Genomic DNA, 22,931 nt, shown 5'->3' with positions numbered 1-22,931 from the left:
TCCATTGAAGTCATGAGCTTGAAATGTTCTAGACACGGACCACACAGGATGTCAAGTTGAAGCACCTTGTTTACAATCTATTATTATTTTCAATCATAATCTTCAACATCATTCGAAACTACAGTATAACTGACCGTATTTATGGTATTCGCTGCATATATCGGCTCCATCAGAAATGACCTTTAAATGGTGCATAGCAGACAATGCGCGATCGGATTGAACCCCAGCCTTCCCCAGTACACTGGTCCTATTCCTTTGACTGTAGTGGGAACAGACAGACAGAGTCTGGATAATTTATGGGGTTATTATTAGCAGGTCTAGCAGTCAGATTCACCAGAGGACTTTGATAACCCAATTACTGTGTTTAATTAAGTGATTTACTCAGCAATAAGCTGGTTAATTAAACAATTATAGCTGGGCTATCTGGAGAGGGGGACCTGCTGATGAGCTGCAGGTGTGAAGGAGGGAATGAGAGCGTGAGGGACAAACTCTGCAGACACTGGGAAAATAATATTTCATACGGTATTGTGCCTGGCAAAATCGTGTGTGTGTGTGTGTGTGTGTGTGTGTGTGTGTGTGTGTGTGTGTGTGTGTGTGTGTGTGTGTGTGTGTGTGTGTGTGTGTGTGTGTGTGTGTGTGTGTGTGTGTGTGTGTGTGTGTGTGTGTGTGTGTGTGTGTGTGTGTGTGTGCATTCTGCTCCTGTGGTACATTCCCTTTCTAATTGAGTGATGATATAAACACCTCTTAGATAGTGGCAGCCGTAGCTTTTTTAACCTCTGATCACTTACATTACCTCTCTTTGACTCACACACAGGGCCGGTTCCAGGCATAAGCAACGTAAGCGGTCGCTTAGGGCCCCCGACCAAAAAAATTAATTTGTGCAATTTTGAAATTTGGTTGTGCATCAGCAGTTTTTATCTTGTTTTTTTCTTATTATGTCAGTCAATGACAGTCCTTCCATTATCCATGTCAGCTAACAATTTTTAGATTGGTAGTTAGTCTAGTCAGCATGCAGGGCACGTGCCCAGGAGCCCTGATCTCTAGGGAGCCCGTATTGCCTTTGTTATTCTCACTCAGCTGCAGTGCCTTCAGAAAGTATTCATACCCCTTGACTTATTCCACATTTTGTGTTACAGCCTGAATTCAAAATTGGTTAAATGAATAAAAATACACAAGAGAGATAGTGCCGGCCCTTCTCACGCATCACTTATGTGGTGAAAATGATGGGGTGAGAAATAAATGTGTGGGATTGTGGTTCCTTTTCCTCTCTCTCTGTGGAACACTGGAGCTGGCTTGAGTTTCAACTGTACAGTATGAGGCTCATATGGTGTTAGACTTTGGAAGTGTAAGTCAGAAGACATCCAAATGCCTCTATCTCAAAAGTGTTGAATGATCTATGCCAACATTGGCAAACAGTTAATCTATCCTTCACTCTCTCTCTGGCTGCTGTATCCAACATTTAATTCCATTTCAGTCCAGCTTGAATGTTCACCATGTTAGACACGTTGTTCGACAGAAGAATGTTCTGGATAAAGTATTTGAATTCGAACCCATTCTGATTCTATGGTTCCGGATGAGTTAGTGTTCCGGTCGCATCATTGGTCCACTTTCTCTCTGTATCTCTCCGTTGTTCTCTCAACACTTTCTCTCTGTATCTCTCCGTTGTTCTCTCAACACTTTCTCTCTGTATCTCTCCGTTGTTCTCTCAACACTTTCTCTCTGTATCTCTCCGTTGTTCTCTCAACACTTTCTCTCTGTATCTCTCCGTTGTTCTCTCAACACTTTCTCTCTGTATCTCTCCGTTGTTCTCTCAACACTTTCTCTCTGTATCTCTCCGTTCTCTCAACACTTTCTCTTGTTCTCTCAACACTTTCCTCATTACTGCAGTGTCCTCATCAAGGCCAGGAAATGTCAAATAATTTACTAATCTCAAGGAAAGTGTTAAATCCGGATTATTCACCCATGGCTGATTCTCCTACAGCAATTTGTCTGTCTAGGCCTCTCCCTCCTATTTCAAGGCAACGTGATAAGTTCAACTTAATTGCAAATATGTCTTTGTTTTCTCTTATCATAGTTTTCCTGTGCTTGTAGAGAACTTTTCTGACAATAGCTGTAGAGGGCTTTTGTACAGTAGCTGAAATTCCTCTAAATATTTTTCTTAATCCATGATTTTCATTTGCAGTGCCACACTCACAACCTGTTGTGATGTCATAATGCACATAAAAAGAACACACACACACACTCACACACACACACACACACACACACACACACACACACACACACACACACACACACACACACACACACACACACACACACACACACACACACACACACACACACACACACACACATATGAGCATACACACACGCACACACACACACACACACACACACACACACACACACACACACACACACACACACACACACACACACACACACACACACATACACATACACATACACATACACACACACACGAGTGCTCAATGGAGCTTGAGAACCCAATGGTGCTTTCAGCACAAGGCTCATTTGTCAATCATATCAGTGGCTCAAACCCAGTGGTATTTACACTGGTACTGGTACTGGCATGGCTGCTTTGGTCTGATAATGAACCCTCATAGAGATGGTCTCCGTATTTCATATCATGAATGTATCTGAATGGGGTACCCCTGCATACAATAAACAGTATTTGTGGGTAGGTAAGAGCAAGTTATAATAACGTTCAGTAATAAACCATTTAAAAGTAATGAACAAACAGTTCTCATTATTTATTAATTATTGCTCTCACAATAGTAAACGTTAGTAAGCTAGTTATTCACGCATGTATTAAACAACTTTTAAATTCTGTATTAATGATTCAAAGGATAATTCATGAGATGTTTAATATAGGTCCTTATAAACCATTTACTCATCATCACTAATCACTGGCAAGTGTCTTCACTGACATTTTCAACCTCTCTGACCGAGTCTGTAATACCTACGTTTCAAACAGACCACCACAGTCCCTGTGCCCAAGAAAGCAAAGGTAACCTGCCTAAATGATTACCGCCCCGTAGCACTCACGTCGGTAGCCATGAAGTGCTTTGAAAGGCTGGTCATGTCTCACATCAATACCAACATACCGGAAACCCTAGTCCCACTCCAATGCCCCATACCACCCCAACATATCCACAGATGACGCAATCTCAATCACACTCCACAGTGCCCTTTGCCACCTGGGCAAAAGGAACATCTATGTGAGAATGCTCCCTCAATGTTAACAAGATAAAGGAGCTGATCATGGACTATAGGAAAAGGAGTGCCGAACAGGCCCTCATTAACATCGACGGAGCTGAAGTGGAGCAGGTCGAGAGTTTTTCAGGTTCCTTGGTGTCCACCTCACCAACGAACTATCATGGTCCAAACACACCAAGACAGTTGTAAAGAGGGCACAACAACACATTTTCCCTCTCAGAAAATATTTGGCATGGGTCCCCAGATCCTCAAAAAGTTCTATAGCTGCACCATCGAGAGCATCCTGACCAGTTGCATCACCGCCTGGTTTGGCAACTGCTCGGCATCTGACCATTAGGAGCTACGGAGGGTAGTGCATACGGCCCAGTACATCACTGGGGCTAAGCTTCCTGACATCCAGGACCTATATCCTAGGCGGTGTCAGAGGAAGGCCCCAAAAATTGTCAAAGACTCCAGCTACCATAGTCAGACTGTTCTCTCTGCTACCGCACAGCAAGCGGTACCGGAGCACCAAGTCTAGGACCAAAAGGCTCCTTAACAGCTTCTACCTGCAAGCCATAAGACTGCTGAACAATGAATGAAATGGCCACCCGAACTATTTACATTGCTGCTACTCAATGTTTATTATTAATGCATAGTCACTTTACAAATTACCTCGACTAACCTGTACCCCTGCACATTGTCTCGGTACCGGTACCCCCTGTATATAGCCTCGTTATTGTAATGTAATTTTCTTGTGTTACATTTTCATTGAATTTTTACTTTAGTTTATTTAGTAAATATTTTCTTAACTCTATTTCTTTGATCTGTATTGTTGGTCAGGGGCTTGTAAGTAAGCATTTCACGGTAAGGTCTACACCTGTTGTATTCGGCGCATGTAACAAATAACATTTGATTTGATTTAAATATTTATAAATGTTTTGAGTGACCAGTGTAATTTCTCACAAAAAGATGGACATGCAATTGGTAGAGATTCCATCATTACCTGATGCTCCTTCAGGTGTCAAAATGAACATATCAAGGGTTAAAGAATAAGCACACAACACAGAGGATGTTTAAGGAAATATATTGAACATTTCACTTGCTGAACATTTCAAGTGCAGTGTTACCTCTGAGCCTTGGGCTTTTCTTAACTCATATCAATCCCATATCCCCTTTTCTCAAATCCGGACTTTGAGGCTAGAAACACTGCTGATTTTCATTCTTAATTAAGTGCATTTCTTGAATTTTTCGAGTGCCTTCACTAATTCAACGTGGTCCTTCGAGCCAGATAATCAAGGACTGATTTCAGACCTGGGACACCAGTTGAGTAGACTCTCTGGCCAACCAGTGATATCAATCAATTAATCAATTACCTACCAGGTAGAAGAAGAAGAAAAAACAGTAGAACACTCCAAACCTCCAGTCTGATTCTTTGTGACATTTGCGGGTAAAAATGCTTGATTTTGCTATGGAGATTCTGACATTTTGCATGGCAATACGCAATTATTTTATCCAATTTGTCGCAAAAATGCGCTGACGAGGGCGTTTGTTTAAGTGTGGCTTGATTGAACTATATTATACAGTAAATTTGCAGTGATTGGTTGAAATTGTGAGCCCTCTTTTTGTACTGCGATGATGGGTCCGTTTTATGTGATAACGTTGCGATGATTTGATTTTTTTGTGCCGTGACTGGTCAAATTTGCAAGCCCTCGCACAACATGCAGGGAATGGTTGATTTTGCAAAACAGATTGCAATCGCAGAATGGCGGAATCCTGGAGGGACTGATGTACTGTAGATAGCCTATAGAACCTCCTGGGATACACAGAGAACATCATACTTCAGCCTCAATCTCATTACCTTCCCTTCAACCGGTCTTCCAATGTCTAGCCATGAGGAACGAACCAAGCTATCTCCTGTAAAAATCTATGTAACTTAATAAGGTGGTTTTAAAAGCACACCATCGGCAACCCCTCCTTTGTCTGCCCTGCCCGATCCCCTCGTATCGTATTTGTAATTCACTCCCCTACATTATAATCACTCGCCACCTGCCGGCCTTTCTTTAGCTTTTCCACGGGACACCATTAAGTAAAAACTCACTCAAGGAGGATATCGATTCGATGAGGAGTGGTGAAGTGGCTTTTGTGTCTTGACTGAGTTAGTGGAGGGTGGCCGAGAAGAACAACATGTCACAGTTTTTGGACGTGAAAGAGATGTGTTTCTACTGTTTGTAGTAGAAGTGCTGATTCTACAATAGAGAGAGGCGATTGGAAGTGTCCAAGTTCACTGCAATGGGGAATAATAACCAGTAAACACTACAGATTGTTAATGAAATACAGGCACTCTCTTGTACTTACCTCAAGGGAATGACATAGAGTAACAACTATGGACAACACATTGTACTTTCTGATACTTTGCAGTACTAGTTCCCCTTGGGGTCGCACGTGAATGGTCAGCGCTGTCTGGATATGTAATGTTCTCAGTGTATATCCATGTCTCATACAGTAGAGACTTAATTTGTTGTATCCATTTAGTTTGTATGAAAAATAAATAGGAATGTTTGTGATGCTGCATTGGGGCCTGCATTTCCCATTGGCACACTAAACTCAATGAAGTACTTGAAAAACTGAAAACATAAAAAGGGGTATGAACTGTCCTCGAAAGGAAAGAAACTACTTTCAAGATAACTACTTTTCCCTTTATCTGTGTTCATTCACACATGATATTCTACAATCACACTCATCCTTTTCCAACTACCGTTTATCTATACTAAAGCAGTGTAGGTAAGCTGCTCTCAGGATATGAATGATAACATTGAATCATCGTTACCCCATCGTTACTGCAAGTTAATAAAATAGTTCAGTACAATTCAAATGTAATGTCCCTGACAAACAAGTTTAATCTCTAATTATTTTAATTCTATAATAGATACACATCTATTAATTGCAGTTTTCAGGCATTAATGCCTTTGTGTGTGCGTCATTGACATATACATGGTGTGGTCAGTGATATCATGCTTGCGTGTGTGTGTGTGTGCATCAGTGCATGGGCATATTCCTTGTTCTCTGTTTGTTACAAGTGCAACACAGCTTCGGATTCCTCTCTCCATATATCTCCATATTTCCCATCTCTTCCTGATGACTAATCCAGTAAAACAAAGACTCCGAAATGCATCAATGCTTCCGAAATGCTTCAATGCTTCCGAAATCACCCCATTTCCTTTGGCCATTGTGCTCCCTCCCATCATGCCAGAAGCGCTAATTCAGGGTTCAATTAAGGCAATGATGAGTTTGGTTAATGATCTACAAATAGCTGTTTGTGTCTTACGTCGTTGTTGTCACAAAACAGCGGACTGGTTCACTGCCAAGGTCAATACAACTCCCAGACAAACAAAGGCTTTAGTGTTTATCAGTTATCTTTGTCTGTCGGTCGGTCGGCCATGTCTGTCTGTGTCCTTGTATCTCTCTCTCTCCCCGATTCTCTCTCTCTCTCACTCCTTCCTTCCCTCCCCCTCTTTCAGTCTGACTGTTCACTGTAAATTATGACTGTGCAGAAGACCATGAATTGACCTCTGACTTCTCTCCTGTGTCCTGTCCCAGGTTGTCCTATCGATACTGAGGACAATGAAGACCCCCCTATGGGCCCTGTTGCTGCTGTGTCTCTGTGTTCCAGGACACTGTAGTGACTGCCAGGAGGACTGCCTGGCCTGTAGCCACATCCTACCCCAGGAGATCAACTTTAACACACTGGTGAGGGTCTCTAAAGCCACCTACAACACCTATCCTCCATCCGTCTATCACTCTATTCTTCTACACTGAACAAAAATATAAACGCAACATGTAAAGTGTTGGTCCCATGTTGCATGAGCTGAAATAAAATATCCCAGAAATGATCCATACGCACAAAAATATTATTTCTCTCAAATTATGTGCACACATTTGTTTACATCTCTGTTACTGAGCATTTCTCCTTTTGCCAAAATAATCAATCCACCTGACAGGTGTGGCATATCAAGAATCTGATTAAACGGCATGATCATTACACAGGTGCACCTTGTGCTGGGAACAATAAAAGGCCAGTCTAAAATGTGCAGTTTTGGCATGCTGACTGCAGAAATGTGCACCAGAGCTGTTGCCAGAGATTTGACTGTTAATTTCTCTACCATAAGCTGCCTCCAACGTCATTTTAGAGAATTTGGTAGTACATCCAACCGGCCTCACAACCGCAGACCACGTGTATGGCGTAGTGTGGGCGAGTGGTTTGCTAATGTCAACATTGTGAACAGAGTGCCCCATGGTGGCGGTGGGGTTATGGTATGAGCAGACATAAGTTACGGACAACGAACACAATTGCATTTTATCGATGGCAATTTGAAGGCACAGAAATACAGTGAGGAGATCCTGAGGACCATTGTGAGGCCCATTTTTTTAAGGTATCTGTTACCAACATATGCGTATCTGTATTCCCAGTCATGAGAAATCCATAGATTAGGGCCTATTCAATTGATTTAAATTGACTGATTTCCTCATATGAACTGTAACTGAGTAAAATATTTGAAATTGTTGCATGTTGCGTTTATATTTTGGTTCAGTATATGTCTCTATTCCTCTTATTTGTCTATGTCTAACCCTGCCTCAGTCACATAATGCTCGAAGAGATCAACTTCAACACAGATTAAATCCCCTGTTGTCCATCTCGCTGTCATAATCTAGATCTGGTTATGACACCTGTACCATGTCAGATATAGAGTTGAATTGTATTCAATTTTGAGTCTGCATTTCAATATTACACTTTATATACATCACATAAGACTGAAATATAACAAAACCGTTTAACATAGGAACACCAGATTTTTTTCATTTTTATATACACTATATATAATGCTTATTAATTATGAAATTATTAAAAATATTAACGCTCCACCCATGAGGCCTCTAGAGGGCGCTTTTGGTCACTCGACTGCAGGAAAGGGGTACTATCTCAAGGAACTCTGACTGTGTTACCAGTGGACTGACTGAATCTAACAGTGTTTTAAATTGTATATTTAAATCATCACTGTATGTCTAATAAATTACTGTGTGTGTATATTTCATAAAAATAACTCAAAATATATCTGTGATCATTTATTTCCCTGAGCCTCCTTGTGCTATTAAAATGCTCAGTCTGATCGTGTGGGAGTGTTGATACAAATTTAAAATATTTACATACACAACCCTGATTGGCGGATAGGATCGTTTAGACTCTAGAGCCTACCTGTTTACCCCTTCAAAGTAGTAAGATACAAATGGTCATTGGTCAGAATAATCAGATCAGATTGTGATGTCATGCTGTGGGCCAAAAACTCCATTCCACCTGAACAGGCTGAAATTCCACGTGTTTTTAAATTTTTTTTTATCAACTCTTACACTAAAAGGGAATTATCATTTTCACAACTTCTGAGTGTTATTTCCGACCTCATAGTGTGGAAATATAAAAAAAAACAGGAAAAGCACTGCCCCTTTAATAGGTTGTTTGTCTGTGGGGTGATAGAGCTAATTCACTCAGGAGATGCTCCTTTGGCTTTAAACAGCTCTGGTGATTCAGTTAACTTAGAGCGTAGGCTAATTATGCACACACAATAAACAGCAGCTGGTTGGCCCACTGCCGCCGCCTGGAGAGATTGATGATGTCACAAATAGAGCGCTCGCAGTCGTCGAAGAGAGAGAGATTGGGACCCCCCCATAGAGAAACACCTACCACTTACCATCTCCCTCACTCCCCGCACCCCTGCATCCATCACTCTCTGCCCTCATCCTCTAAAACTACCCTTCCCTCACCACAGTCATTCTCCCCACCCTCTATCTCCTATATTGTTGACGATATCTGACTCTTAGCATTATGCCCTCCCAGCCTCCCGGCATCTGGCTTTTAATTTGCGCTGGCTAATTGATTCCTGAGGATAGAAGTGAGTGTTCTGCCCTCTCCATTCTCTCCATCTCACTGCTGGAGGTTTAGCGCACCACCGACCCCCTCTTTGTCTCGTGGCTTCAGTGTATTCTGCTATGTTCTCTCCTATGTAAGTAAGTAGCCTTGGCTTGTACAAGCCGGAACGGCTCATAGGAGCAGGAGTTTATCTCCTGTTTCTGTAGCGTGAGGCAGCTTGATGTACAAGTACACCCTATGGACAGGACGCAAGTCTATCGCAGGGCCGTCCCCCAGATCTATCAGAGACGCATAGGGTCCCATGTTTTATATTCTTTGGTATGACTCGGCACCCTGAGATAAGGATAATATTTGTGTGTGTATGTGTTGATAGCAGGTTCAGCTCTGATGTGGAGAATCTCCACTGAGAGACTGCGAGACTAGACTGTGATGCGTTCAGAGAAACCCCAAACCCACTGACTGATTCTAGATATATATTCACACAAAGACCATTTAGATAGCATGGATGCCGTACTAATTCAAGGTGAGGTATTTGTAAGACAAAGAAAGGACTCTATGTTCGGGCGAGAGAAGAACAGTACGATGTCTTCATGGGCATCATAAACATTTTGCTATCATTCTTTAAAAAATACATATACTGTATGTCTTATTGTCACATACACCAGATAGGTGGGTTGAAATGTGTTGTTTTACAGGGTCAGCCATAGTAGTACGGCGCCCCTGGAGAAAATGAGGGTAAAGTGCCTTGCTCAAGGGCACATCGGCTCGGGTTCTCGAACCAGCAACCTTTCGGTTACTGGCCCAACGCTCGAGCCTGCCACCCTCACAATGGGAATCCCAGTGTCTGACGGTGTATCATCGTCTATCTCAATCAAATGCAAAGCAATTTTTACGTCAGCATTTGACAGAAAGTATACTGGTGCCATCTTATTTGGGGAGGACGGGCTTATAGTAATGGCTTGGCTGGAATGGAAAAAAATGTAGTGGTATCGAACACATCTAGCACGTGGTTTTCATGTGTTTGGTAGAATTCCATTAACTCCATTCCAGCCATTATAATAAGCCATCCTCCCCTCAGCAGCCTCCTCTGCTCTTTACAGCCCCTGGACAAAGTGGTGACTGGGGAATGAACCAATAACTAACAAATCATAACTTTGGTTTGTCCTTTCTTTCTTTCTTTCTTTCTTTCTTTCTTTCTTTCTTTCTTTCTTTCTTTCTTTCTTTCTTTCTTTCTTTCTCTCTCTCTCTCTCTCTCTCTCTCTCTCTCTCTCTCTCTCTCTCTCTCTCTCTCTCTCTCTCTCTCTCTCTCTCTATCTATCTAACGATCATGTGCTCTGTGTTTTCCTCCCTCTCTCCTCTCAGGTGTGTCTGGTGGAGTGTGACAGTAACGTCTCCCCTGCCTTCATTTGGGACCTGTGTCGCAAGGTCTTGGCACCGCCACAGTTACCATTCCTGTCCATAGGGGGCGCTGCCATGCTGAAACGGGCCCAGGAGGAGGTGGAGGCCATGCTGCCAGAAGAAGAAGAGGAACAGGGGGACGAGGGGCTGATGTACCCAGCAGCCCTGCAGAGGTTTGACCACGTGGCCCGTGCTCTGGGGACAGACGAGCTGGGCAGTGAGAGCCAGCTAACCCTCGCCAATGCTGCCTACAACTCCCAGCTGCCCCGGGAAATGGAGGAAATGGACGAGGAAGAGGGGGATAGCGTGACAGAGAAAGAGCAGGACGGAGCGGCGGGTATAAGTCTGTCAAAGCGCTTTGGGGGGTTCCTGAAGGGAAGGCACGGCTACAGGAAATTGATGGGCCCTGGAAGGCCCTTGCAGAAGCGCTACGGCGGGTTCATAGGCGTCCGGAAATCTGCACGCAAGTGGAACAACCAGAAACGCTTCAGTGAGTTCCTGAAGCAGTACCTGGGCATGAGCAACCGAGCCAGCAAGTCCTACAACAGCTACTCCACTGACATCACCCAACAAAACGAGGTGTAGCCATGCCCAAAGCAATCGTATCCCTGCCATAACCTAGCAAATCCCAGACCCTCCCCTACATATTCAAATCCGTCACCACGGTGATGATTCTGAACACAACCTCTCATGAAAATCCACACTGGAGCATTATATATTCAGTCTTGTATATTTCTCATTGATAGCGATAACAACATATCATGAATTAAAGCTAAAAAAATAATTTAAAAAATACAATGTATACAGCTATTAATGGTTTATCAGAGAATCACTCTGGATTATTATTATAGTCACACAAACACACTGCATTTGTTTTGCTTTTCCATACTGTATCTGTAATGTAACTTTTTTAAACAAATTTTGCCTTCATCAATCTTGGCTATTACATGGGTAAATTCAGTGGAAACTTCATGAATTTCCATGACTTACTAGTGAAGTTCTCATTGATTTCCTGAACCAGTAGAGTACATCCACAAAGTTTCTAAACCCAGAGGCGAAACATCGCGAGACTTCGGTAAACACTTTCGAAACAGACCAAGCAGACCAAGGTTTGGGGTTTGAGAAGTCAATAATGAGATAAGTGAAAAATGATTCCTTAGATGTTCATTTAAACACTCTAAAGGCACAACCTAGATTCGAGCCAATGTCATAAGTAGTTGAACATGCTATTACTCCAACCTCGTAAAAGTGACAAACTGGCACGTTTTTATTTTCGTCAAAAACAACTGTATATCGAAGGAGTGCCTTTAACTTGACAGGTTGCACACGCGCAGTTCTGCGCGAGACGACCGTTAGACCCGATTGCGTGTTCTACGCGGGAGTTTAGCTAGCCAACGTCGCCATGACATCGCCTACAAGCGTTATCGGGGATGACTTGGAGAAGCAGTTTCTGCCTATGGATAGGCTACTGTACTGCCTTCGGTACATCTGTCTTTGGCGGATCAGGGCGTCACTCTCTTTATTGTGCTACCCTCTAGTGGCTGACCAAAAATTATCGTTCAGATTTCCAATTGAAAATGTGCTAGGATACGTTCATGACTATTTGATATATAACACAAACTCATTATTGGGTGTGTGGATGGCTCAATCTGTAATCTATTGACATGTTCAGAACTTCTTAATATTCTCCAAACTTCAATATCAACCCTGATAGTGTCTACTATAATTTGGTGCAAAACATCTCAACGAACTATTCCTACTGTATAAGACTGCAGGAGGTTATCCATGCTCATATACAAATGATCTGTTGGCAAAACTAATGTTCTGATTTGAAATTAACCTTGGCATGTGTTTGTTGAAGCAGACACAGATGTAGCCCACTGTATGTATGAACAGTGTTCTTTTTCTTTAAATTGTTATTATGTGAAACCATTTTGTTGTGCAGTATAAAACCTGTAAATAGCAGAAATTGAACATATCAATAAAGATAGTTTACTATTTCTTTTGTGGCTTGTCATGCAGCAAATGATTCTGTGTCTTGAGGTGTTTTGTTCCAATGTTCTAGAATGTTCACAAGATGATGACATCAGTTTATACTGTATCAATCCCACAACACTCCATTTATTACACAGAACATTTCCAGACCAATATTGTCTTGTATAATAATAATCATTATCATCATCATGTTCTCTTGAATAAAATCTCCTGTATAGATACAGGCTCATAAGCCAAAATGGAAAGCCTAGAGTAGTTTCCGTCACATATTTTGGAGCATATTTAAATATAACTTTACATCTTACTTAAAAGGCCCGGGACAAGATTTTTTTTAAAGACTACAAAATAGAAGACTACTTTCGACAGGATACATCTTTATCAAGTATATTTCAACATCAAAAAGACAAAAACATTTCAGATTCCATATAAAATGAGTGCATCATAATACAAATTATACTTTATTCAACGGTTGTTTTTTCTCTAAGTACATACATAGGACAATATATATAAATACAATTGTTTTGTTTTTTTGCTTCTGTGGATTCATTGGCTTACTGCAAGGAAACATGAGTTTCAATAAAAAATCATGAATATATTTTGGGTCTTAAACAGATGTTTCATATGTTATGCCGAACGTTCATTAAACGCTTTGTCAACAGAGATGTTTTTTATTTTTTTTATTTTACCTTTATTTTACTAGGCAAGTCAGTTAAGAACAAATTCTTATTTTCAATGACGGCCTAGGAACAGTGGGTTAACTGCCTGTTCAGGGGCAGAACGACAGATTTGTACCTTGCAACCTTTCGGTTACTAGTCCAACGCTCTAACCACTAGGCTACCCTGCCGCCCCGATGTATGCATGTTAATTTACAATAGGTGGTAGAGTGACAAGGGTTTGGGTTAGGGCCACAATGCCCTCGAGCAGCATACCATTTTAAGATAAGCCTAACTTAGTCTGGTAAATGCATTCAGACTCAATGCTGGCACCATATTTAAGATATTATTATTGGTACCATGTGGTACATTCCACATCTAACCAGGAACCTCGATAATTTTATTAAATTAGTGTATCGCCACTACTGAGAGCGGTACGGGTTATTGGCCATCCAAGTATATGACAAATGTACGGAGATAGATTCCTGCCCAAATATATTATACAAATGTATAATTTTATTAAAATTATGTAAGACACAACCTGCCAATGACCTCCATGTTGTAAAAGGACCCAATACTTCCATGCCCTATTCTGTCATAGTGTCTCTTTAACAATAAACTACAGTGCTTAAAATGATATCTGTTAGTGTAACTAAAGCCTGTTACAAGGCTATATTATAGACCATTTCTGGTGTAACCCCCCAAAAAAAGACTCTGCTCTTACAAAATGGCTGCTCTTACAGATTATCTGTTGACCCGAAACAAAGAAGACTAAGGCAAAACAGGAAGGATAGCTATAGTAGCTGCTAACAACAAGGACGAGATACTGAGTCTTTAACTTTTAACAGTTGCTTGCACCATAGTCAGAGAAGTGAAAATCAGTGCGTATGACATCTGACTGGTCTAAAGTATGTGAATTGATTCCTATATCCCACAACATGGTAATTCTTGGAGGAACATTGTATTTAACACAACTTAGAAAAAACGACAAGTTGCAAAATATAGACACAACATTGCTGGATAATATAACGAAACACACAATACAAATTACATAGTCGACGTCGACAAAACATTATTTTTGTTTCCTTAAAAAAGCCAATTACAATAAAAAAAGCTACATATGAATTTGCAGGAATAAATGGCTTATAAACACATCATCGTTGGGCATGGGGCATATGACTCCCAAATCTGCATTTTACTTCTCCAATTACAACTCTCCAATCAATTCTCAATGTTTAAGACACAACTTACTGGTTACTGTTGATTGGTAGATCATGAGCAGATGGAATCCTATAGGTCAAGGGGGATTCTCCCAGCCAATCAGCGCACTTTATGGAATTGACAACAGATGGTATACATTATTAACAAGTAACTGAACAAGTTGATGGCCAGCAACTCTCCTCTCTGACATAGGTCCTGTATTTAGCATGCTTGTTACTAAGTATTTAATGAAGCTTCACCTCTGCTACTTAGGGCTAACTCCCTCCTTGTATCACTTTACTTTCTTCTCCTAATCGTTCATTCTCCACCACCTACACTGACAGAAAGCCAAAACGTGAATGTATCAGTTAATCTTTGTATCATATGGATCTGTTCTTGCCCAGGCATTTGGAAGTTGGATTGATTTACAGATCAGATATTCTGCTCAGCACCTGCCTGGCTCATGTCCACCCTTGGCAACAAGCAGAAAGCCTTGTTCCCAAGCCAAGTTATGGACGGCATGATGTCATAGAGCAATAGGCATCCCCTATATAGCTGCTGGGTATAGAAGAGCTGCTGGTTATAGGTTACAGCCAAAGATTTGGAAGAGAAGAAGTCTGCTTCCTGTATAGCCCCTCCCTGGGCAGGAAGACAGAGGAACTGAGATGCGGGACTATGCTGCAGGTATAGCTCATAGGTTACCGGTCATAGGTCATTAAGCTGCGCCCGCCAAGTTCACCGTGAGCACCAACACACAAGAACCCGAAGTTCTCAAAGACATGAACAAAGTACATAAAAAACGTTTAGTTTTTAGTAAAGTTGTAAAAAGTACAAAAAAAGAATAAAAAAAGAAAAGAAATAAACACCAACGTACATGTTGCTCCACTGGTTGACCCCCAGATCTTTCCTCAGTCTTCACTTGAAGAGGTGACTGCTCCTCTCTTCTGGCAGTCTCTCACTTTCTTTCTCTCCTCCATATCTCTTTTTTTCTCTCTTCGTCCCTCTCTTCTTCGGGTTAGGAGTTCAGTCGAGGAAGCGCTGGCAGGCTTTCTTCCAGCGACAGGCGGTGCACCACTGATCCCGGTGCTCGATGCCGTAGACCTTACGACACTTCTTAGCCTCGCCGCGGATCCTCCTGTAGAGAGAAAGGGAGGGAGGGAAAGAGAGAGGAGATGGAAGAGGGAGAGAGTCAGAGATTGAGTTAATTGACAGTAAATGTATGAATGGAAATGGACAGAGAGACATGTGTAGAGAGGGATGCGAGAAGGGAAATGACCGTAGACTCAAATTGACTGAGGCAGATATGTTATCAAAAGCAATACAGTAGTAATAGTATATAGCATAGTATAATAGCTCACCTTGTGGTCCAGTGGCTGCGTGGGGGAGAGGTGCTGGCAGGGTGTGGCCTAATTGGGGCATTCTGCTGCTGCTGCAGCCACTGTCCTCCCACACTGACTGACCGCACAAGGAATGGTGCGCCCTGGTGGACAGAGGGGGAAACAAACAGATGAAGAGCGGAGAAAAACTACAGAACAAACACATATTATTACTGCCTGCGTTATAGGTAATGAAGAGGGATTTGAGCAGAATCGCAAATCCCATCCAATCAAAAGGCTTCTTCACCACGTCTCCTCTCCTTCATCTGCACTGATGTGAAAAGATCTGCAGATTAAGGAAGGAAACAAGGACAGGGTGCCACTATACAGTTGAAGTCGGAAGTTTACATACACTTAGGTTGGAGTCATGAAAACTTGTTTTTCAACCACTCCATAAATTTCTTGTTAACAAACTATAGTTTTGGAAAGTCGGTTAGGACATCTACTTTATGCATGACACAAGTCATTTTTTCCAACAATTGTTTACAGACAGATTATTTCACTTATAATTCACTATATCACAACTCCAGTGGGTCAGAAGTTTACATACACCAAGTTGACTGTGCCTTTAACTTCTTATGGCTGCAGGGGCAGTATTGAGTAGCTTGGATGAAAGGTGCCCAGAGGTGCCCATAGTAAATTGCCTGCTCCTCAGTCCCAGTTGCTAATACTGTATATGCATATTATTATTAGTATGACTGTGGCCTTGGATAATTCCAGAAAATGATGTCATGGATGTAGAAGCTTCTGATAGGCTAATTGACATCATTTGAGTCAATTGGAGGTGTACCTGTGGATGTATTTCAAGGCCTACCTTCAAACTCAGTGCCTCTTTGCTTGACATCATGGGAAAATCTAAAAAATCAGCCAATACCTCAGAAAAAAATTGTAGACCTCCACAAGTCTGGTTAATCCTTGGGAGCAATTTCCAAACGCCTGAAGGTACCACGTTCATCTGTACAAACAATAGTACGCTGGTATAAACACCATGGGACCACGCAGCCGTCATACCGCTCAGGAAGGAGACGCGTTCTGTCTCCTAGAGATGAACGTACTTTGGTGCGAAAAGTGCAAATCAAACCCAGAACAACAGCAAAGGACCTTGTGAAGATGCTGGAGGAAATAGGTACAAAAGTATCTATATCCACAGTAAAACGAGTCCTATATCGACATAACCTGAAAGGCCGCTCAGCAAGGAAGAAGCCACTGCTCCATAAAAAAGCCAGACTACGGTTTGCAACTGCACATAGGGACAAACATCGTACTTTTTAGAGAAATATCCTCTGGTCTGATGAAACAAAAATAGAACTGTTTGGCTATAATGACCATCGTTATGTTTGGAGGAAAAACGGGGAGGCTTGCAAGTCGCAGAACACCATCCCAACCGTGAAGCAAGGGGGTGGCAGCATCATGTTGTGGGGGTGCTTTGCTGCAGTAGGGACTGGTGCACTTCACAAAATAGATGGCATCATGAGGATGGAAAATTATGTGGATAGATTGAAGCAACATCTCAAGACATCAGTCAGGAAGACCCAAAGCTTGGGTCTTCCAAATGGACAATGACCCCAAGCATTCTTCCAAAGATGTGGCAAAATGTCTTAAGGACAACAAAGTCAAGGTATTGGAGTGGCCATCACAAAGCCCTGACCTCAATCCCATAGAAAATTTGTGGGCAGAACTGAAAAAGTGTGTGTGAGCAAGGAGGCCTACAAACCTGACTCAGTTACACCAGCTCGGTCAGGAGGAATGGATCAAAATTCACCCATCTTATTGTGGGAGCTTGTGGAAGGCTACCCAAAATGTTTGACCCAAGTTAAACAATTTCAAGGCAATGCTACCAAATACTAATTGAGTGTATGTAAACTTCTGACCCACTGGGAATGTGATGAAAGAAATAAAAGCTGAAGTAAATCATTCTCTCTCCTATTATTCTGACATTTCACATTCTTAAAATAAAGTGGTGATCCTAACGGACCTAAGACAGGGGATTCTTACTCGGATGACATGTCAGGAGTTGTGAAAAACTGACTTTAAATGTATTTGGCTAAGGTGTATGTAAACTTCCGAATACAACTGAAATTTCCTGCAATTCTATGCATTTGGCCATGGCTAATGCTGTGTTGTTTTACTCAAACATAATAACAACATTTTCATCGCTAAATTCATTGTTTTGGGAATTTTCAAATCTCCCAGATGATCTAGCTTTTATTTTGGTGATTGTTAGTTCTCAACAATTATATTATCTGTCCTACATACTTTATATCTGGTTTTAGTCATTTAAGTTAACATTGAAAGCATTTTTCCATACCGAAAATTTATAAAACAATAAAAATATATATATACAGCACCAGTGGTGTAAAGTACTGAAGTACTCGTTACATTTTGACAGGAAATTGGTCCAAATCACACACTTATCAAGAGAACATCCCTGGTCATCCCTACTGCCTCTAATCTGATGGACTCACTAAACACAAATGCTTCATTTGTAAATTATGTCTGAGGACTACAAATTAAGTCCTCAGACTTAATTATGCCGTCTGCACCACTCGGGCTCCCGAGTGGCACAGCGGTCTAAGGCACTGCATCTCAGTGCACGAGGCATCACTACAGTCCCTGGTTCGAATCAAGGCTGTATCACATCCCACTGTGATTGGGAGTCCCATAGGGCGGCGCACACTTGGCCCAGGGTCGTCCGGGTTTGGCCAGGGTAGGCTGTAATTGTAAATAAGAATTTGTTCTTAACTGACTTGCCCAGTTAAATAAAGGTTAAATAAAAAATATAAAGAATTTGAAATGGTTTTTACTTTTGATACTTAAGTACATATTAGCAATTCTATTTGCTTTTGATACTTAAGTATATTTAAAACCAAATATTTTTAGACTTTTACTCAAGTAGTATTTTACTGGGTGACTTTCACTTTTACTTGAGTCACTTTCAATTAAGATATCTTTACTATTACTCAAGTATGACAATTGAGTAATTTTCCACCACTGTACAGTACCAGTCAAAATTTTAAACACACCTAGGGTTTTTCTTTATTTTGCTATTTTCTACATTGTACAAAAATAGTGAAGACATCAAAACTATGAAATAACACATATGGAATCATGTAGTAACCAAAAAAGTGTTAAACAAATCCAAATATATTTTAGATTCTTCTAAGTAGCCACCCTTTGCCTTGATGACAGCGTTGCACACTTTTGGCATTCTCTCAACCAGCTTTACCTGGAAAGCTTTCCAACAGTGTTGAAGGAGTTTCCACATATGCTGAGCACTTGTTGGCTGCTTTTCCTTCACTCTGCGGTCCTACTTATCCCAAACCATCTCAATTGGGTTGAGGTCGGGTGATTGTGGAGGCCAGGTCATCTGATGCAGCACTCCATCACTCTCTTTCTTGGTCAAATAGCCCTTACACAGCCTGGTTGTGTGTTTTGGGTCATTGTCCTGTTGAAAAACAAATGATAGTCCCACTAAAAGCAAACCAGATGGGATGGCGTATTGCTGTAGAATGCTGTGGTAGCTATGCTGGTCAATTGTGCCTTGAATTCTAAATAAATCACTGACAGTGTCACCAGCAAAGCATCCCCACACCATCACACCTCCTCCTCCATGCTTCACGGTGGGAGCCACACATGTGGAGATCATCCGTTCACCTACTCTGCGTCTCACGGCGGTTGGAACCAAAAAATCTCAAATTTGGACTCTGTGAAGCATTTATTTGGGATGCAATCTGAGGTGCTGTTAACTCTAATGAACTTATCCTCTGCAGCAGAGGTAACTCTGGGTTACCTCTTCCTTTCCTGTGGCGGTCCGCATGAGAGCCAGTTTCATCATAGCGCTTGATGGTTTTTGCGATTGCACTTGAGGAAACAGTGGGGAACAGTGGGGGGTAGAACCTTGTCAGCTCAGGGATTCGATCCAGTATCCTTTTGGTTATTGGCCTAACGCTCTAACCACTAGGCTACCTGCTGCCCCGATCATCAAGGCAAAGTGTGGCTATTTTGAAGAATCTCAAATATAAAGTATATTTTGATTTGTTTAACACTTTTTTTGTTACTACATGATTCCATATGTGTTATTTCATAGTTTTGATGTCTTCACTATTATTCTATAATGCAGAAAATAGTCAAAAATAAAGAAAAACCCTGGAATCTTTTACACTATTTGGACGATGCGGCCCACCCAAGGATTTCAAATCACATCAAATTTTATTAGTCACATGCGCCGAATACAACAGGTGTAGACCTTACAGTAAAATGCTTACTTACAAGACCCTAACAAACAATGCAGTATAAAAAATACAATATAAGAATAAGAAATAAAAGTAACAAGTAGTTAAAGAGCAGCAGTAAAATATCAATAGCAAGACTATATACAGGGGGTACCGGTACAGAGTCAATGTGCGGGGACACCGATTAGTCGAGGAAATTTAGGTAATATGTACATGTAGGTAGAGTTATTAAAGTGACTATGCATAGATAATAACAGAGAGTAGCAGTGGAGTAAAAGAGGGGGGGCAAAGCAAATAGTCTGGGTAGCCATTTGATTAGATGTTCAGGAGTCTTATGGCTTGGGGGTAGAAGCTGTTTAGACTCCTCTTGGACCTAGACTTGGCGCTCCGGTACCGGTAGCAGAGAGAACAGTCTATGACGAGGGTGGCTGGAGTCTTTGACAATTTTTAGGGCCTTCCTCTGAGACCACCTGGCATAGAGGTCCTGGATGGCAGGAAGCTTGGCCCCGGTGATGTACTGGGCCGTACGCACTAACTACCCTCTGTAGTGCCTTGCGGTCAGAGGCGGAGCAGTTGCCATACCAGGCAGTGATACAACCAGTCAGGGTGCTCTCGATGGTGCAGCTGTAGAATCTTTTGAGGATCTGAGGACCCATGCCAAATCTTTTCAGTCTACTGAGGGGGAATAGGTTTTGTCGTGCCCTCTTTACGACTGTCATGGTGTGCTTGGACCATGTTAGTTTGTTGGTGATGTGGACACCAAGGAACTTGAAGCTCTCAACCTGCTCCACTACAGCCCTGTCGATGAGAATGGGGGCGTGCTCGGTCCTCCTTTTTCTGTAGTCCACAATCATCTCCTTTGTCTTGATCACGTTGATGGAGAGGTTGTTGTCCTGGCACCACACGGCCATGTCTCTGACCTCCTCCCTATAGGCTGTCTCGTCATTGTCGATGATCAGGCCTACCACTGTTGTGTCATCAGCAAACTTGATGATGGTGGAGTCGTGCCTGGCCGTGCAGTCTAGAGTGAACAGGGAGTACAGGAGGGGACTGAGCACGCACCCCTGAGGGGCCCCTGTGTTGAGGATCAGCGTGGCGGATATGTTGTTACCTACCCTTACCACCTGGGGGCGGCCAGTCAGGAAGTCCAGGATCCAGTCGCAGAGGGAGGTGTTTAGTCCCAGGGTCCTTAGCTTAGTGATGAGCTTTGAGGGCACTATGGTGAACTTCCGGCGCCGAAAAAGAGATGGCCGCCTCGCTTCGCGTTCCTTGGAAAATATGCAGTATTTTGTTTTTTTATGTGTTATTTCTTACATCGGTACCCCAGGTAATCTTAGGTTTCATTACATACAGTCGGGAGGAACTACTGAATATACGATTAACGTCAACTCATCATCGTTCCTACCAGGAATATGACTTTCCCGAAACGGATCCAGTGTTTTGCCTTCCACCCAATACAATGGATCTGATCCCAGCCGGCGACCCTGTGCGACGCCGTAAAAGGGGCAAACGAGGCGGTCTCGTGGTCAGGCTTCGGAGACGGGCACATCGCGCTCCACTCCCTAGCATACTACTCGCCAATGTCCAGTCTCTTGACAATAAGGTTGATGAAATCCGAGCACGGGTAGCATTCCAGAGAGACATCAGGGATTGCAACGTGCTCTGCTTCACGGAAACATGGCTAACTCAAGAGACGCTAACGGAGTCGGTGCAGCCAGCTGGTTTCTTCATGCATCGCGCCGACAGAAACAAACATCTTTCTGGTAAGAAGAGGGGCGGGGGGGTATGCCTTATGATTAACGAGACGTGGTGTGATCATCATAACAACACACAGGAACTCAAGTCATTCTGTTCACCTGATCTAGAACTCCTCACAATCAAATGTCGACCGCATTATCTACCAAGGGAATTCTCTTCAATCATAATCACAGCCGTATATATTCCCCCCCAAGCAGACACATCGATGGCCCTGAACGAACTTTATCTGACTCTTTGTAAACTGGAAACCACACACCCTGAGGCTGCATTCATCGTAGCTGGGGATTTTAACAAGGCTAATCTAAAAACAAAACTCCCTAAATTCTATCAGCATATCGATTGTGCTACCAGGGCTGGAAAAACCCTAGATCATTGTTATACTAATTTCCGCGACGCATATAAGGCCCTCCCCCGCCCCCCTTTCGGAAAAGCTGACCACGACTCCATTTTGTTGATTCCAGCCTACAAACAGAAACTAAAACAACAAGCTCCCGCGCTCAGGTCTGTTCAACGCTGGTCCGACCAATCTGAATCCACGCTTCAAGACTGCTTCGATCACGCGGATTGGAATATGTTCCGCATTGCGTCCAACAACAATATTGACGAATATGCTGATTCGGTGAGCGAGTTCATTAGGAAGTGCATTGACGATGTCGTACCCACAGCAACGATTAAAACATTCCCAAACCAGAAACCGTGGATTGACGGCAGCATTCGCGTGAAACTGAAAGCGCGCACCACTGCTTTTAACCAGGGCAAGGTGACCGGAAGCATGACCGAATACAAACAGTGTAGCTATTCTCTCCGCAAGGCAATCAAACAGGCTAAGTCCCAGTACAGAGACAAAATCGAGTCGCAATTCAACAGCTCAGACACAAGAGGTATGTGGCAGGGTCTACAGTCAATCACGGATTACAAAAAGAAAACCAGCCCCGTCGCGGACCAGGATGTCTTGCTCCCAGACAGGCTAAACAACTTTTTTGCCCGCTTTGAGGACAATACAGTGCCACTGACACGGCCCCCTACCAAAACCTGCGGGCTCTCCTTCACTGCAGCCGAGGTGAGTAAAACATTTAAACGTGTTAACCCTCGCAAGGCTGCAGGCCCAGACGGCATTCCCAGCCGCGTCCTCAGAGCATGCGCAGACCAGCTGGCTGGTGTGTTTACGGACAT

General features: G+C 42.5%; 2 protein-coding genes across 5 annotated transcripts in view; one reads left to right on the top strand and one right to left on the bottom strand.

Annotated features, from left to right (window-relative positions):
- Positions 1-12,569, top strand: part of LOC139530620 (prepronociceptin-like) — a 32,177-nt gene extending 19,608 nt beyond the window's left edge. The window contains exons 2-3 of the mRNA XM_071327191.1: positions 6,823-6,972; positions 10,508-12,569. Coding sequence (XP_071183292.1) covers positions 6,847-6,972; positions 10,508-11,128 — 747 coding nt within the window. The 5' untranslated portion in view covers positions 6,823-6,846 and the 3' untranslated portion in view covers positions 11,129-12,569. The remainder of the gene's footprint in view (positions 1-6,822; positions 6,973-10,507) is intronic.
- Positions 12,570-15,366: 2,797 nt separating this feature from the next.
- LOC139530619 (zinc finger protein 395-like) overlaps positions 15,367-22,931 on the bottom strand; it is a 29,958-nt gene continuing 22,393 nt past the window's right edge. For all 4 annotated transcript variants that reach the window (XM_071327186.1, XM_071327187.1, XM_071327190.1 and 1 more), the window contains 2 exons: positions 15,751-15,872; positions 15,367-15,527 (listed from right to left, as the gene is read on the bottom strand). In XM_071327186.1, coding sequence (XP_071183287.1) covers positions 15,416-15,527; positions 15,751-15,872 — 234 coding nt within the window. In that variant the 3' untranslated portion in view covers positions 15,367-15,415. The remainder of the gene's footprint in view (positions 15,528-15,750; positions 15,873-22,931) is intronic.

The sequence above is a fragment of the Salvelinus alpinus genome, chromosome 9 (assembly GCF_045679555.1).
Source record: "Salvelinus alpinus chromosome 9, SLU_Salpinus.1, whole genome shotgun sequence".
In the NCBI taxonomy this organism is placed as follows: domain Eukaryota; kingdom Metazoa; phylum Chordata; class Actinopteri; order Salmoniformes; family Salmonidae; genus Salvelinus; species Salvelinus alpinus.
The sequence above is the reverse complement of the archived record's forward strand: the minus strand, read 5'-3'. Positions and strand labels throughout refer to the sequence as shown.